General features: G+C 46.5%; 1 protein-coding gene across 4 annotated transcripts; it reads left to right on the plus strand.

Moving 5' to 3' along the window:
* The first annotated feature begins 7 nt into the window (after positions 1 to 7).
* Positions 8 to 18,161, plus strand: LOC139614793 (disabled homolog 2-interacting protein-like). 4 transcript variants are annotated; one of them, XM_071472383.1, is made up of 24 exons: positions 8 to 156; positions 525 to 597; positions 2,588 to 2,706; positions 3,362 to 3,464; positions 4,454 to 4,530; positions 4,969 to 5,078; positions 10,006 to 10,150; positions 10,245 to 10,417; positions 10,551 to 10,822; positions 11,766 to 11,974; positions 12,080 to 12,224; positions 12,363 to 12,507; positions 12,577 to 12,813; positions 12,921 to 13,110; positions 13,537 to 13,772; positions 13,893 to 13,984; positions 14,428 to 14,904; positions 15,252 to 15,520; positions 15,639 to 15,752; positions 15,843 to 15,965; positions 16,087 to 16,166; positions 16,274 to 16,361; positions 16,685 to 16,755; positions 17,167 to 18,161. In XM_071472383.1, exons 2-24 carry the CDS (start codon positions 537 to 539, stop codon positions 17,192 to 17,194), a joined length of 3,564 nt encoding a protein of 1,187 aa, XP_071328484.1. In that variant the 5' UTR covers positions 8 to 156; positions 525 to 536; the 3' UTR covers positions 17,195 to 18,161. The 4 variants fall into 4 exon arrangements, with proteins under 4 accessions (XP_071328484.1, XP_071328483.1, XP_071328485.1 ...); XM_071472382.1 differs by having other exon boundaries at positions 11 to 156; positions 16,685 to 18,161; XM_071472384.1 differs by having other exon boundaries at positions 61 to 597; positions 1,236 to 2,706; positions 16,685 to 18,161.
* The last annotated feature ends 46 nt before the right edge of the window (positions 18,162 to 18,207 follow it).

Genomic DNA, 18,207 nt, shown 5'->3' on the forward strand with positions numbered 1-18,207 from the left:
TGTTAATACAATTAAGGTGTTAAACGACACAAGAAGAACAAAACACATGAAGAGTCAGACTGTTCAGGTGTTCTGTGTCGTCCTGAGGGTCCCTTCAGACAGACAGGTCTTCAGACAGCTGAAGATACAAACTGCAGCTTCTCCATCTGCCTGTCTGTAAGTTTACATGTCTGTCTCCTTGTCTGTGAGTTTACCTGTCTGTCTGTGTGTCTGTTCACTGGTAGCCTACCTGTCTGTGTTTGTCTATTTGTACCCATCTGTCTATACCCCTCTGTCCATTTATCTGTGCCTCTACTTGTGGATACCTGTCTTCATGTTTCTGTTCTTTACCTCTCTGTCACTGTTAACCTGTCCTCTTGCCTGCCTACCTGTCTCTGTGTTGTTTTTTTCTACCTGTCTGTGTCTACCTGTCTGTCACTGTGGGCCTGTCTGCCTGCCTCAAGTGTGTATGTAGTTTTTTAAACAGATAGGTGAGTGATCCCAGATTGCAGATTTCCCAGAATGCTGTACTCTGCTCTGTAAAGGATCCTGTTGCCATGGAGGAGCTGGTGAAACACCTGTCCAGGTGTCAACACCTGGGCTGGATGAATGTGATTGGTAAGTTGATTGACAGCTAGATCAGCTTTTAGATGACAGTGTTAGAGACAGGTGAGACAGACCGCCCAACAACACCTGTGATATTTACCTGTTCACCTGTGGCTCTGTCACATCATCAGCTGGTAAACAACATGTTCTCAGGTGTTTAAGGTGTTTCGACAACAGTGGCGCTCACACACTGACACACCAGTGAAAGCTACGGTAGCCCTGAGGGCCAGTGAGAAATAACTTGTGTGTGATGGCACTGAGGCTGAGGTGCACCTGTAGAGCATTCTTTCTTCTCCAGGTGATTTTTCATTCACCGTTCACTCTGAACACAAGGTACAGATGTTGGGCTCTGTGTCACACCTGGACAAAAGAGAAACTCAACTGTCTGTTGGTTTCAGACCAACACAGTTGTTTGTTGTTGTTTTCATGTCCAGCTCTCACATTTTTTAAATCATAAATACACTGGTGTTGGTCTGAGGAGGAGGTGAGGTCAGGAACAGACCAACAAAGAACTGGTCTGTGGTCACTGTTACTGCAGGGACACACAATATGCTCCTATATAGACAGACACATAACATGTTACATCATCATGTCGTGTTGTATAATGTTGTCATGTCCTGACGTCTCTTCTTACTCTGTAAATCCACCAGGTTTCAGTTCATCACAGAAACTGAACTCATCCACAGGTTCACCTTGATCTGCAAATTTATGTGGACTGGACTGGACTTGACTCACTGGTCAGGATTGGACTGGACTCATTGGTGAGGACAGGACTCACTGGTCAGGACTGGACTCACTGGTCAGGACTGGACTGGAACCATTGGACAGGACTGGATTCACTGGTCAGGATTGGACTGGACTCATTGTTCAGGACTGGACTCACTGGTCAGTCACCATATTAGAGTCAGACTCTGTGTGAAACTCTGCACCATTATAACAACTTTCTATCAAGGTGCAGGTTCACCTGGTCTTTAAAGGGACTGGTAGGTTTACTGGTGACTTTTGACATGCCTCATTAACACAGAGTGTTTTAGGAAGGTCAATAACATTATGGTCATGGTTCAGAAACATGTTGTATTGTGGTCTTCATTCAGATCCTCACATTCATCAGGTAAGACCTGCTCCATTCTTTGACTTAGTTATTATTAGTTCATTATTAGTTATTACAGAGTGCTGACTCTGGGTCAGTCGTCCATGATCCAGTCCCTCTGGTAAACTGTGACCGTGACTCAGCTTTGTTTGAGGTGTAGTTTACACTGGACCTGACCTGTCGTCATCCTGATCACACACTGACGTGGAATAGGGAGAATGGAGCATCTTTCATACACACTCTGCACCTTGAACATCTGTGTTTGCTCTATGTGACTTTGGTGAACAGGTACGATCTACTGTGAGAAGTTTAATACTAATACTACTCACTATGCCTCACTCCACCAAATGTGGGTTAGAAGAAGATAGCTCGTTATTCTCAGGATGGACACGTTAGCTCACAGCTGCTGTGGGTTCAGGTGTTCTCAGTCAGGTTAGCTGAATGCTGACTTGACTTGAGTGGCGAGTGTTACTGCTGGTTTGTCCTGAGATGATGATTCTGTGTTTGTTGCCTGAGCAACTGACACACGCTGTTAGTTGTCAGGGGTACGCTGCTTCCAGTGACCGTAACCACTCAGACTCTGAGCCCAACAGAAATTATTCAGTCCTGTAATTACCACTTGTGGCTGCAGCAGGCGCTGTTGCTGCTGCTCAGGAACAGTTACATAGTGTTGCTTTAAATGTACAAGAATGTGAAATAGTTTGAAATTAGAGTCTTTGTGGGATAAGTTAGTTTTATATTTTGGTTGTTTTAAAGACAAGGTGGAAAACAGAACCACTGCTGCTTGTGTCAGGACAGCTGGTAGTGTTTGCACTGCTGATAGTAGCACTGTTGCCTGTGTTAGCAGAGCTGCTAGTGTTAGCACTGCTGCTAGAGTAGATACAATGTGATGGTTTTGTGATGATGTCACAGAGCTGAAGAGTGCCTCCATCCATTGGCTGTCGTGTGGTCGGAAGGCGGAACCTGACATCTGGAGTAAAATGTTCTGCATCCTTTCGGATTCACAGTTACTGATGCTCGACAACCTGGAGGTATAAAATACAAACTCATCAACAGTCTGACCATAAGATATAAACAGCGACAGAGAGAACAGGACAGGAACATCTAATCTGATCTGCTTCCATTTTAATTCGAATTGATGCTGTTTTCTACTGTTGATTTCCACAACTTATCAGTACAAGAGTCACACTCTCTGAAAAACACATTATATGTACTTTCTTTTCTTTCTTTTATAAAAATCATGTTTCATACTTCATCTCTATTTTGTACCATAGTTGTGATCCATGTTAAGCTACCATCAACACATCTCAACACTTTTAATGTTTTTTCACACAGGGCTTTTAATGTGAAAACTCTGGAGGAAGTGTTTCATGGTGGCTTACCATGTTTAGTGTACAGTGGAACGTCTGCTGATGAATTAGAGCTGTGGACATGAACAGAATCAGTCCGTCCCCAATACGCTTCCTGTCTGACACTGAGGGAACCTTTCATAATAATGTGACAGATGTCAGATGATGTAGTTTCCTTCTTCTTCTCTGGTGAAGAAAAAGAATAAATGAGAAAGTGTTTCATTGACTGGAATCAATAGTTAAAGGAACACATATGTTAGAGAATGTGTTCTCACATGACTCTGGTGTTCTGAAGAAAGTGGACATTACCCCCTCACAACCTCCTCCTCTTCTTCAGATTCATCCTCTTCTCCTGGCAGAGAGGGCGGAGACTTGTACTGTCTGGTTGCTAAGATACACTCTCCATGTGACCTCAGCACCTCCTTGCCCCACCCACAAAGGTAAGGAAGACAATATAGGTTTAAACAGCTGCAGAAGAAGACAGACAGAGAGACAAGTACAGATACAGACAAACAGATACAGACAGTGAGACAGGTACAGATACAGACAGACACAGACAGATACAGACGATGGACGTGGATCTTGATTGTGAGTTTGACGACTTGAACGGTGAGAAAAAATCTGATATTTTCTGTTTGAGCTTCAGTGTGTTGTGTGTTTGTGTGTCATGTTTTGTGTTTTTGTGTTGTGATGTGTTGTGTGTTTTATGTTGTGTTATGTGTTTTATGTTGTGTTTGTATGTTGTGTGTTTTTGTGTTGTGTTGTGTGTTTTATGTTGTGTTTGTGTGTTGTGTTGTGTGCAGCAGGATTTAGTTTGGTTAATCTTGGTGACATGTCACTATAATAATCTTATAATCTGATATCTGAGGTCAGTTACCATGGCTACGTGACTGGCCGCTCCTCTGGTTACCAATTAACATTGTCCACCCTGACCAAGTGAACATCCATCACCTGCGGACCCAGCTGGAGGTCAAAGGTCCCAGTGTAAATAACACCGAACTGTAGGATCCATTAAAAAAGGTTTTTACCAAAAGTGGTACAAAAATATAGATTAAGAGCAAACAGAAATGTTTATTAAACCTTTGTCTTGTTTTTGTTGACGGTGGACAGTCGAGGTTCCCTGATGTTCTGATGAGGAACTTAAAGATCCTTGTTAGAAAGTAAATAACATCCAGGTTCAGGTCGACAGCACAGAAACTGGTACAGGCTGAACTCTGTGCCTGTGTGTGGGTGTGTGTCTGTCACTATATTTAATAAAAGCTTTATTTATAGTAAAACTCACACACATCCACTGACTGCTGCTGGTCACCATGGCAACAGCTGTGACTATCAGTTACCACAGTAACAGCTGCGGAACCAGGGGACAACAAGATGGGTGACTACAGGTGAATACTACAAACACTCCCATGATGCACTGTCTCTGTTCCAGATGTTCCAGAGAGGGGGGTGCGTCGACAAAGCATGCCCAGTAGCTCCGCTATGGACACACCAACTGCCAGAGTGACGGTGAACACACACACACAAAAACACATATACATTCAACACACACCTCCTCCCAACTGGACTCAACCTATTGTTTCCATGGCAGCAGGACCTCAGCTGCTGTCAGCTGTCGAACAGCTGATTGTCTCCCCCTACAGGTGAAACACTGTGACATCACAACAGAACATGACGCAGGAAGTCGGGGGGGGGGGGGGAGTTGACTGGAGGACTGATTGACCACAGGTGGACTGGAGGAACCTAGAGAGTCACAGTGTTGAGTGTTGAGTGAAGACTGATGAGGGGAAATAATCTGACTCATCTTATGATGAATTTTTGCACAGAAACCATTACAACCATCAGCTGATCACTAGATCACTATGAAACAGGTGCTTCCTGTTTACCTGAGAGTGAACATTGATGATCGAACCTGGATCAGCTGATGACCCCCCTCCTCTCCTTCAGGGTTTTCTCTCCCGGAGGCTGAAACAGTCTCTTCGTCGGACTCGGTCTCAGCCTAAACTCTGTCGTCAGAGCAGCGTGAAGACAGACCCCCTCGGCCGCGCTGACACCAGGTAACACACACGTACACTACTGATCATCACTTTGTTACCCAGAAAGCTGTTAGCTGGTTGCCACCTGGTGGTGAAGTCGATTAGGTGGCTATCAACACTGACTTAGTATGGTTCTGAGCGTAGGTGTTGACAGGTGTTAACAGATGTGGACAGGTGATAACGTGGACAGGTTTGAACATGTGTGGACAGGTATTAACACGTGAGGACAGGTGTTAACAGATGTGGACAGGTGATAATGTGGACAGGTTTGAACAGGTGTGGACAGGTATTAACACGTGAGGACAGGTGTTAACAGATGTGGACAGGTGATAACGTGGACAGGTTTGAACATGTGTGGACAGGTATTAACACGTGAGGACAGGTGTTAACAGATGTGGACAGGTGATAATGTGGACAGGTTTGAACAGGTGTGGACAGGTGGGCAGTTATGGGTTTCTGGGAACATTTAGAACACAACCATGCTCTACTGCTGCTATAGAATCTACAGCATTAAATGAACATCACACATAATCTGTCTGATGGGGGGGGGGGGGGGGATTAGGGCTGTGTGTGTGTGTGTGTTGGGGGGTGTTGTCATACACAGCGATGATGGGACTGGAGGGGGAGGGGATTAAAGAGAAATGGGAGAGAAGAGGAGAGGAAAAGAGACGAGGATAGAAAAGAGGAGACAAGGAGAGGAAGTAGGACACCTTCACTGCAGGGGAGGGGCAAGTGCTGAGAGAGAGAGGGAGGTCGAGTCACATAGAGACACGGGGGGGGGAGGGAGAGCTGTAGCTGCTGAAGCTGTGTAGCATCAGTAGCAGGAAGCTAACAGACAGAGAGAGAGAGACACAGAAAGAGAAACAGAGAGAGAGAGACAGAGAGACACACAGAGAGACAGACAGGTCTTCAGCCTTTCGACCGAGCAGCATCAGGATCAGTAGGTTCTCCATCTTCCTCCTCCTGTTTGCTGCTGAAGGAGAACATGGATCCATAGCCCCCCCCTCCTCCTCCTCCTCAGGATGCTCAGTGAGTATCTGCACCGCTCCTCTGCCTTTGTCCTCTGCATAGATAAATGGGCTGCAGTGTGTGTGTGTGTGTGTGTGTGTGTGTGTGTGTGTGTGTGTGTGTGTGTGTGTGTGTGTGTGTCTGTGCGTGTGTCTGTGTGCGTGTTTGGAGGGGCAGTCATGGTGGCGTCTTCCACCTGATTTGCATGATCATGCATGCTGCATTTTTGTGTGTGTGTGTGTGTGTGTGTGTGTGTGTGTGTGTGTGTGTGTAGCCTGGCTTCAGCCTTCACACAGCTAGCCTGGTATGTTAGCATGTGGCTAGGCTAGACACTCACTATTAGCCACCGTGTTAAACTAAAAAAGATTAAGCAACAGCGCGCGCGCGCACACACACACACACACACACACACACACACACACACACACACACACACACAGACATCTCTGAAGAATTCGCCCTTTAAGCAGCTAACATTAAGCAGCTCGTTAAGATAACGAGAGATAACAAGCTAACGGAGGGACAACATGGGTTTCTGTCAGATCATCCTGTGTGTGTGTGTGTGTGTGTGTGTGTGTGTGTTGTCTGAGGTGAGTGGTCACTGTTGACCTCCTGTTGTTACTGATGGTCAGTTTTATGTTTCAGTCTGATCATCAGAACCTGTTGTCGTGAAGATGTGTGTGTCGTCATTTTACTGCAGGAACATAAAGACTAGAACCTTTGGGGAACGTGTAGGACAGTGGGTGTTGGTTCTGCTGTGTTCTACAAACAGGAACGATCAGCTGTACGTTCTTAAGGAGGCAACAGAGAACACGCTGTTGTTTTTATACATGTCCAGAACAGACTCTCCGTTCTAAAGTTTGTCCATGTTCACACACAGGTGTTGTTGTCATTGTGTAATGTTTGGTGACCAATCAGCAGGGACCACAAATACCTGGAATTTGATTGAGTAATAGCACCTTAAGGGGGCAATACCCCAGTCCTGGACCTGGTCCTTCAGAGTGGTTGGAGGTCAGAACCAGAACCTGGGACAACGAGGTAACGTTGGACAACAAAATGTAACCAGCAGTCCTACTCTGTGTGTACATCAGCTGTTTATGATGGGGAACAATGGAAAGAACATGTTAATCCAATACAGAACACAACCAACCACCTTCACCTACAAGGTCTCAAAAGGTTGAGGTCTTGGGAAGTTCCAGGCCTCGCATCATTAAGTCCCTGTGGTGAAAAGAGAGGTGGGCTGCTGGGTAATTAGCTCCAGCAGAAGCTGCATTAGACTGAGCTCATCAGAAAGTGAGCTGGGTGTAATGAGGGTCTGTGGTCTCTGGACAGCTGGATCCCTGAATAGACGAGTCCTCAGTCAGTCTGTCAGAGCTGAAGCTACTCAAACAAGTAGTGAATCCATTACTCTGTAATAGTGACCAGTTTCCTGATAACCTTCGATCAGTTGCTCAGTCCCACACTCACACGCCTGTGGCCAAAAAGACTCACCTTGAAACCAGATGTGAATGAAACTGCTGCTGTTTCCTTCTGTTGAGTCACATCTGATGAGAACTGCAGTGAGCAGATGTCTGAGGAAAGTACTGAGCCTTTTTAAAACCATATATCTGTGAGTAGTTTTAAAGATTTACCTTTAGTATTAACCAGTGAGCTCAGAGCACAGAGGAGGAGTCAGGAAGTGATGAGAGACGGGCTTTTCATTTTGTATTTGACCACAGTTTTGTCAATGCAAAATAAACACAAAATAAAAAAATGGAGGATAGAAACCAAACAGAAACACTGAGACGCAGACTTAATGAAGTTCAATCATTTATTTCAAACAAGAGGAACAATAGTTTATGGTGAGAAGACAAGGGTCAGAACCAAGCCTCAACCTCAGGTCTGAAATCTGATGCTAAAAGCTGCATTTCCTCTAATGACCACTAGAGTCTGGCTCCAGCAGTGAGTCAGTCCCCGTAGACTCCCATGTTAAAATGTCCAACTTTACAGCAGAAAGAAACATGTTTACAGCCTGGTACAAAAACAGATTTGGTCTCTAGAGCTAATTTCCTCCTTCATGACGACTGTATGGCTGAATTTTATACAACTCACCTGTTTATATTTTATTAAGAACTTAAGTTATGGAGAATTGAGGGCGTGGCCAATTTGGTCTCAGGCCTGTTAACCTGTGGCTGTGTCAACAGTCAACTGATCTGGTCTAGGAGGTCCAACAGTTAGTCAGCAGGGACTTTTGACTGGAGATCAGGAGGTGACTTGATGTCAGCTGACTGAAGAACAGCCTTGGAAAATGACGGCCAGCTCAGGATCCAGCTAGGGTCTGGCTGGATGTTGCTCATGGTGCTGGGCAGCTTGGAAGATTGACATGTGTAGGACCCTCACTTCCTTCTGGGGGCTATGAACCCAAGATATCCCGGGGAGATAGCCAGGTAAGTCCTAAGGAAAGGGATCCACTTAGGGTCTTCGGGGTCAGGATCAGACAAGAAGCTGATGGGCTGAGGAACAGGAGCAGACCACAGACTAGTCAGCTCTGGACAGGAAGGTTGCAAGCTCCCGAACCTGAGCCGAATCTGCCAGAGTGCAGGCTGAGGTGCTGTCATGTCCCGCTCTGTTGTTATTTGTTTCCATTGTTTGCGGTGCTTCCTGTTATTTTTTATTTTTTTTGCCTTTGAGACACACTTGTGTTGCATTGTCTCCCTCTCCTGGTGCATTTAGTCTCCGTGACAGTTCATCTTTGTTCCTCCGTCACAAGCGTACCATTATTCCTAGAGTTCAGTCTTCCTGGTTTAATTAGTCTCTGACTAGTTTTTTTGACCTCATCCCTTTGAAACTGTGTTTTATGACCACCCATGTATCAACCAGTTAAGACCTGTATCTTTTGAACCCTGTTTTTGACCCTTAGATATCCTTTTGAGTCCTCTGCCTTGTGGTTCATCAGTTGTTACAGGTGCAGGCTGAAGAATATGCTTCAATATGCTGAAGCAAATTGAAGGTTAACAGGCTGGACCCCAGCCAATTGGGAGGCAGGCTGCAGGTTAGCAGACACTGGAGCAGGCTGGGAATCAGGGGTGTTAACTCCTTAGTCCTTAGGCAATGCAGGAAATTAACTCGTTAATCATGATGTTTTTGTGACTTTCTTGCATGCCACGCCCTTCACACAAGGATATAAGATAAATCATAAACACCGGTGGGGTCCATGGTGGCCAGAACGTACCTTCACAACTAGTGCAGACAGGATAACAAAAACATGGAGGACAGGACGCCAACCCTAGCTGCGTCCCAGCTCAGGTCTGCATCCTGTGGAGGACACGGTCTATGATGGTTTGGCCCTTCCTTGCCATAGACTGTGAAGGCCAAACCAAAAGTTGCTTTGAATCAGCTGTTCCCTTACAATTGAGTCACAAGCATCGCTCCTGTTGCCTAGCAACCTAGGCAATAGGTAACCTTTTCCCACAGCCTTCGTTGTTCAGGAACAGAAGGACACCTGAAGGAGTCTTTGAAATGGGACAATCTAGTTGCACCACTGTGACGCTATTGGTCTTCCAATGCAGCCTCTGAAGGATGTGGCTCCTGGTTTGGGATACAGCTTGAGTCTGTCCTGTTAGCCTGTGGACACTACTCCTGCTGACTGTGGAATTTGGTGAGACTCAGCACTGCAGTTTGGTTCGACAACTCTGAGCTCCTGTTCTGTGTTTTGATTTAAATACTTTTATCGTGTCCAGGTTATATCATGATTCTGTTCCTTACATGATGCAACATGCTGTAGAAACAAGGTCAGTCTTGGAAAAACTGGAAGTACTGGAAACATTTAGGAGTCCAAACCCAGGTACCTGGAACCTGTTGGTATGGTCTGACCTCAGTCTCTGACTGACTTAGGATGATTCTGTATCACGCGAAAACACTGAGCACTGTGTGCATGTGTGTGTGCGTGCATGTTTTCCAGGTGTGTGATGCAGCGGCTGCATTGTGGTAGCCAGGAGTCGTTGCTAAGCGCCGGCTGTGTGTCATCTCTGGAGCTCAGGATGGACCAATCAGTGATCATCAAACCAGTCCACTCCTCCCTGCTGGGACAGGACTACTGCTTCGAGGTGCAAACCACACACAATACACACTCTGAAAACAGAACCCACAGACTGACCCTCGTGTTCCCACGGTGATGACCTCTGACTGTGTGTCTCCTAGGTAACAACCTCGACAGGCACCAAGTGTTTTTCGTGTCGCTCGGCAGCAGAGAGAGACAAATGGATGGAGAACCTTCGCCGAGCTGTTCACCCCAACAAAGACAACAGCAGGAGGCTGGAGAACGTTCTGACGGTGTGGGTCATCGAGGCTAAGGACCTGCCCGCTAAAAAAAGGTAGGGGGTGGGGCCACTGGTTCAATCTCATAAAAGAAAGAAAAGGTGGGGGGTACCATCCCAAATCTGTCTCACTAGACATTATTCTAAAGTGCTAAGCCGGAGATCTGTGATAGTGGTATTTGTACCACAGGTACTTCTGTGAGCTGTGTCTGGATGACAGTCTCTACGCTCGGACATCCTGTAAACTGAAGACTGACAACATTTTCTGGGGAGAACGGTTTGACTTCAGCAGTCTGCCCTCCATCAGCGCTGTCACCCTCCACCTCTACAAAGACACTGACAGGAAGAGGAAGAAGGACAAGAGCAGCTACGTCGGGTTGGTCAACATCCCTGTTGCCATGGTGACCAGTAGACAGCTGGTGGAGAAGTGGTACTCAGTGAGCACGCCCAGTACAAGTCGGGGTACGTAAACTGTTGTTGTGTGGTGACTGTTGACCTTAGAGATGAGTCGGTCCACAAGTGCTCTTCAGCAGCATCGGGTGGTCTGAGGTGGTCTAAAGGTAGATGTCCATGTGTTTTTGATTATAAAATAGGTCTTATATTAATACGTGTTTGTTAGTGGGTGTGACCAAGGTCTGGATGTGGGCGTTGGAGATGGTGGGCTTTTAATTATGTAAAGATCAATTACAAATTTATCCATTTGACATATTTGACTCCTAGGAAACTTCCAGTCACAGCTCTGTCCTCACCCATTTGTACACTGTGTAATAATAATAATGAAGTACTGGAGGGTGGAATAACAACCCTTTGTTAGATGATGTCATGATCCACATGGTTATGTTATGTTAAAAGATTCCATGTCTGTTGTCATCATGTTCAATCATGGCATCATGTCAATATGGACCTTTAAATTAACATGGACCAGACCTCCTTTAAAATCAATCAATCAATCAATCAATCAATCAATCTTAATCTTTCTTACATCATTGTATAAGTTCAGTCAGTAGTGAAATGCTGCATCGCCACAAGACAGGAAGTAGTTCTTATCTCTTCAGTTCAGTTGAAGTTAGAATCACAGGTGACAAATCAGAAGAGTCACAGCGGATCTCTGACATCACAGAGGTTCAGAGAAACCTGGTTTCTGTTAAACATCGAGTCAGTTGAGGAGGTTCTCCCTCAGGAGACAGGACTGAAACAGAGAGGGATCCAGTTTGTTGTACCATGTAGGAACCACACAGTGAGGGGGCGGGGGTTCAGGCTCAGGTCACTCTGTAGGAGGCATCAGTGACCTGACCATCAGGTTTCTGTCCTCTGAAACCTCCTCTGATCAGTCAGGAGTCAGATTGTTACACACCTGAGACCATCTGTTGCTGATACCCCTCCCCCCTCCTCTGCTGTGTTTCAGGTAAGTCCTCTGTGCCGACAGTGCGGATCAAAGCTCGGTATCAGAGCATTGTCATCCTGCCCATGGAGCAGTACAAAGAGTTCGCAGAGTACATCAGCTCCAACTACCTGCTGCTCTGCAACACGCTGGAGGCCTCCATCAGTCTGAGGGCCAAGGAGGAACTGGCTGCTGCACTCGTCCACATCCTGCACAGCACTGGGAAGGCCAAGGTAACCACGCCCACCACACCTGACCACAACCACCTTCAAAATAAAACCACTTCATCCTGCACAGCATGCCCACCACACAGTGTGACCTTTGACCCCTGTCTGCAGGACTTCCTGACAGACCTGATGATGTCAGAGGTGGATCGTTGCCGTGACAATGACCAGTTGATCTTCAGAGAGAACACACTGGCTACAAAAAGCATTGAGGAATACCTGAAGCTGATTGGACAGAAGTACCTGCAGGATGCCCTCGGTACAAACAGATCTACACACAGATACCTGTGTGTGTGTGTGTGTGTGTGTGTGTATACACCTGTAGGACTGAGTGATAGTCTGAGAGTAACAGACCAACAGTCAGGTCCTGAGCTCAGGTGTTCCTCTCTGTCTTCAGGTGAGTTCATTAAAGCTCTGTACGAATCGGATGAGAACTGTGAGGTCGACCCATCTCGCTGTTCGACCTCTGACCTTGCAGAGCATCAGGCGAACCTGAGGATGTGCTGCGAACTGGCCTTCTGCAAGATCCTTGACTCATACAGGTACACACACACTTACAGAATATACACTGTCAACACACACCTGGTCTGAACATGATGTCATCCAAACAGGGTCTTCCCCCGCGAGCTGAAGGAGGTGTTTGCATCATGGCGACAGGAGTGCAGTAACCGAGGACGACCAGACATCAGCGAGCGTCTCATCAGCGCCTCATTGTTCCTGCGTTTCCTGTGTCCAGCTGTGATGTCACCGTCACTGTTCGACCTGATGCAGGAATACCCTGACGAGCGCACAGCGAGAACCTTAACCCTCATTGCCAAAGTCATCCAGAACCTCGCCAACTTCAGCAAGTAAGTCCTGGCCTTTATTGTGAAGAAGGGAGGGCTTTTACTGTAAAGGACCTGAAGGCCTTCACTGTGGTTTTTGTGAACACCTGTATGCTTACCTGTCTCTGCAGGTTCGGTACTAAGGAGGAGTACATGCTGTTCATGAACGACTTTGTGGAGCGGCAGTGGAGCAGCATGCAGCGTTTCCTGCAGGAGATCTCAAACCCAGACGGACTGAACCACACCGCCGGCTTTGACGGATACATTGACCTCGGCAGAGAGCTGTCCAGTCTGCACACCCTGCTGACCGAGCTTGACCAGGTAACACACCTGACCAGGTGAGCTAGGACCTTTTCTGGCTGGTGACCTGTTTCACACAGGTAACTACACACCTGCATTAATGAGGTTTTGAAACTGATCTAATGAGGTAGATCACAAATGTAAACCACTTGACTTTGTGGACCTTAGACCAGCAGTGAGTCAGCAGATCATTACAGACCTGGCCTGACCCTACCTGGACAGGTGAACATGGAGGAGCTGCTGGACCCTGCAGATGTGTTTAAACTGGTTCACATGATGGTGTTTCAGTGAATGATCTTCATCATGTTAATGTGAATAATCATCATCAATATACTGTCTATAGAAATCATTCAGACAGTGATTAACTGCAGATATGGACTAATTATTACCTGTCTCCGTCTCCACCTGTCTGTCTCTCTACCTGTCTCTGTCTCTGCCTGTCTCCAGTCGTCTCTGTCAAAGCTCGGTCCTCTTCCTCGGATCCTCAGAGAAGTGTCGGCAGCTTTGGCTAACCCGGGGGGCGTGGCTAATCCTGGGGGCATGTCTGTTTCCACACCGGAGCAGCAACGGGTGGTATCTCCACCCCCACTGTCCCCTCCCCCTCTGTCCCCCCCCCTGTCCCCCCCCCTGGCCACCTGTAATCCCTCTGTCGGCCTGCAGGGTGGCGTTGGACTGGATGGAGGGTCAGGGTTAATTAGTTTGTTTACTTTGTGGTTGCTATGGTGACAAAAGGCTCCATTCTCTAACTTCCTGCTAATTAAGTGATCAATAATCTGTGTGTGTGTGTGTGTGTGTGTGTTCAGTTTGGTGGATTTTACCAGACTTCCGTCTCCGACTCCAGAAAACAAAGATTTGTTCTTTGTCACCAAAGGATCCAGTCTGCAGCCTGCATCAGGTGACCTTTGACCTCTGTTCTTTATCCAGTCAGCTTCTCTATCTCCTGACCTCACTCTGTGGTTGTGTCTGAAGTCACTCACTTGTTCCCTCCTCCCTCCTCACTCAGACAGTTCTCTGTAGAGGACGACATTGAGCTCATCAGTCAAACTTTCAGTGTTTTCTCCGCATTGTTTTTCAGTCTTTCACCACGAGCGCAATGCATGATGGTAAATATTCCTTGTTTCGTGACCATCAGTTGTAAACTACTTTTCATGATGCACTGTGGGATACAATGAGTTCACTATATAGAGTAGAATAATTCTCATTGTACATTCAGACAGCACTATAGAATGGTGAACTCTCTATATGGTTGACTATAGAGGGAGTAGTGAGTGATTTCGGACACGGCCTGTGACTTCTGACCTCTGATCTCTCCGGTACTGCTGATGTCACTTCCTGTAGGCTTGCAGGGTTCTCCAGCTCCTAGCTCTTCCTATTCAGAGCCCAATGAGACCGAGGCGGGGTTTGAAATGACCAATGGGGGCAGGAGGGAGGGACCGGAGCTGACCAACAAGAACCGCAGTCTTTCTCTGGTTGATCTGCAGGACTGCTCCCCTAGCGATGGCCTCGATGACAGCCAATGGCAGCACAGAACAGGGCTCCTCCCCCTCTCCTTTCAGAACCCGGTGTATCACATGACCACCACATCTCCCCGGCAACCGCAGCAGCAGACAGACACCACACCTTCAGACGGTTCAGTGGGGTCACAGGGAAATGCCGACGACAGGATGACCATGGCAACCAAACCGGCGTTTCTTACCCAGATGTCTGTGGGGCTGGGAGGGGGGGAGAGGGGGGAGAGGACGTCGGCCATGTCGAGCAGCAGCAGTGGAGAAGAATACTCAAGACGAGCTCTGTCTCTTACCGAGACTCTGACAGGTACAGTAACGTTATATCATTTTAATGTTTTATGACTACTTAAATGTTTAACTTTAATACAATCTAACTTAATATATTATATAACTTTAATATTCAACTTTAATATTTTGTAACATTGATATTTAACTTTAATATTATATAATTTTAATATTTAATTTTAATGTTATTTAACTTAAATATTTAATTTTTATACAATCTAACTTTAATATGATCTGACTTTAACATCAGACCTGGACTGTGAGTGAATGAAGTTTAGGCGTCACAATATCTAAGAACCAAATAAAATGTGCCCCACCCCCTTTACCAACATCTGTTTTTGTTGTTTTGTTGTTCTTTTGTCCCCACAGGTAGCTCCGCCCCACCTCGTCAGAACTCCTCAGGTCCTCAGAGACGCATTGATCAGCCCCCTCCCCCCAACTCTGCTCCTCCTCGAGGACGGACGCCTCCCAGCATGCTCAGTGGCAGCGGTGGGGGCACAGCCTACCCTCCTCGCCCGGCCTCTGGCAGCATGATGTCATCGAGCCCCGATTGGCCAAGCAGTGGCCAGTCACGGCTCAGACAGACCTCATCATCGTCTAAAGGAGACAGCCCTGAGAAACAGCGGCCTGCTGCCAAGGTAACCAGGCTGTTACCATGGTAACCTGTCAGTCAACCATCTGAGCAGGGGAACCTGTAGCACTAGGTTTCAGTCAAAGGTGTTTTCACTTGTCACCTGTTTAATTCTGTGTGTTCAGGCTCCCTCCCCTTGTGCGTTGGACCGTACTGCAGCCTGGCTGCTCAATATGAACTCTGCCTCCTCCTACGGTGAGACGGAGGACGATCGCCATGATGACCCCCTCATCGAGAAGGTAGGAGACTCCATGTACTGGTTCTGCTGGTTCTACTAGTTCTGCTGTGTCTGATTCTGTGTGTGTTCGTGTGTGTGTGTGCGTGTGCAGTACCAGCAGGAGATTGCATTGCTGCAGGAGAAGTTGCGAGTTGCAGCACTGCGTCAGGAGGAGTGTGAGGCTCGTCTGATGGTCCAAGATCAGCAGAACCAGCGTATGCTGCAGGAGTACCAGGTCTGTAACACACCTGATTCACCTGACAGAGGAGGGCTGAGGAGAATCACCTGCAGAGAGGCTCTGCTGATATGCTCAGTCATTTGACACTGCTGGACCAATAGGAGTGTTTGTGTTTCAGGCTCGTCTGGAGGACACAGAGAGCAGACTGAGGAGGCTGCAGGACGACAAAGACCTCCAGATGAACAGCATCATCAGCAGGTCTGAATATCTGTCCACCTGTCTGTCTCTACACCTGTGTACCTGTGTGTCAGTGTGTCTTGGACAGTTGTATGTACAGTTACCTGTCTGACCTGTCACCTGTGCAGGTTGATGGCAGTGGAGGAGGAGTTGAAGAAGGATCACTCTGACATGCAGGCTGTGGTTGACTCCAAACAGAAGATCATAGAGGCACAGGTACCTGCCTGTGTGAACACGTCTCAGTAGCTGACGCCTCTGTTTCTGACTCTGATTTGTGGTTGAACTTCCTTTAAATCACATTTCTAAACCTGTTTAAGCCACATTTGAATTTATTATTAATATCAAAATAATATGATTGACTGATTAATTTATTTCAATTATAATTTTTTATTAAATATTGATATGAAATATGTTCCAGCTTCATCCTAATAGTCGACTCACATGTTCCCAGATGATGGTGTAGTTTAGTGTAAATACACAAATACAAAACATCTGTCGGCCTCTCTCCCCTGTCTGTCTCACCTGTCTCTCTCTCTCAGGAGAAGAGGATAGCCAGTCTCGATGCAGCGAACACTCGCCTGATGGCAGCTCTGACCCAGTTGAAGGAGAGGTACGCTGTGACATCACAGAGGAATGGCCTGTCTCCTAGCAACACATCGTCCCTGCAGATCACCGAGAACGGAGAGTTCCGCAACTCTGGCAACTGCTGAGCAACCTAAGCTCTGATTGGCTGTGACTGCAGGGTGGGGGAGGGGCTGAACTGCATGTAAGAGGTGGCTGACAGAAGGACGAACTCATCGGTCATGCCTTTTTAAAAAACAACCAATCAATGCTGTCATAGTTACCATAGACCTGTCAATCAACCATCACCTCCTACAGCAACGGATCTGATCTCTGACCTGACTCTGCCCCTGTTGCTAGGATACCCCTCAGTTCCTGTTTTTGTTTTGCATGTTTTCTCTTTGAACATCTTACGATGTCTGACATCATATCCTGTTTCCTTTTGGCACTTCCTGTTAAGAGCTGGAAACTTCCAACAACCAAACTGAACAAGAATTTATGGTACTACATCACCTGGAACAACTCCTCCTGTGTATGGCTCTGGTTTGACTGGAACAATTCCACCTGTGTATGGGTCTTGTCCACCCACACTGACTCTTTCCATATATGGCTTCGATCCTACTAGACCAACTTTGGCTGTATATGGCTCTTGTCTGATTGGACCACACCCATCCATATATGGCTCCAGTCCAGTTAGATTAATAGGAACTACTCTGTCTCTATAAGGCTCTAGTCTAACCTATGACTCTGGTTTAACTGAATAAACCAGACTAACTCCAGTTATATATGGATCTGGTCCCACTGGACTAACTGGAACAACTGCAGCTGAATATGGCTCGGTGTTGACACATAGACACAGGTGATTGGAGCTCAGATAGATTTATCTTTTTTTAGGTTCTTTATCTTTAGATTGAGATTTAAAGGAGCAGCCCAACACTTTTGTCTGAGTCGTGTGACACAGAGTCAGATCGGCTTCATATCTGTGTACAGAGACAGGTTCTGTTTAGCCTAGCTTAGCACAAAGCCTGGAAGCAGAGGGAAATTGTTAGCTCCAACAGACTGTGTTGAGCTTTAGTTGATCTGGTTCACAGGTTGTTGTGAGACCCTCCAGACAGGTAGAGGTTAGTTTGTGTTGTTTCAGAGAATTCTACTGATTTTAATGTAAACATCAGATTTTATTGTAAAAAAGTAAAAACTCTTTAAATTGTGATGAATAGTTTGTGAACACGCACATGCACACACACATCCACACAAACACACACACACTCACACATCTGCTGTCCTGTACAGTCTCTACTGAATTCTACTGTCCTCTGCTGTGTTCACTGTGGCTGCTGTCTCTGTTCTTCTGTATTTATGAGAATCATTTTGTTCTGTTTCAGATCCTCTTATTGTTATTTATCAACATTAGTATTTATAAAGAGAGATGCTCCAATAAACTATTACACTATCCAACTGTTGCTATAGCAATGAGTGACAGGAGATGCCACGGCAACAAGCA

Source organism: Trachinotus anak, unplaced genomic scaffold (assembly GCF_046630095.1).
Source record: "Trachinotus anak isolate AG129_WGS33_773 ecotype Australia unplaced genomic scaffold, CSIRO_AGI_Tana_v1 ptg000038l, whole genome shotgun sequence".
NCBI lineage: Eukaryota > Metazoa > Chordata > Actinopteri > Carangiformes > Carangidae > Trachinotus > Trachinotus anak.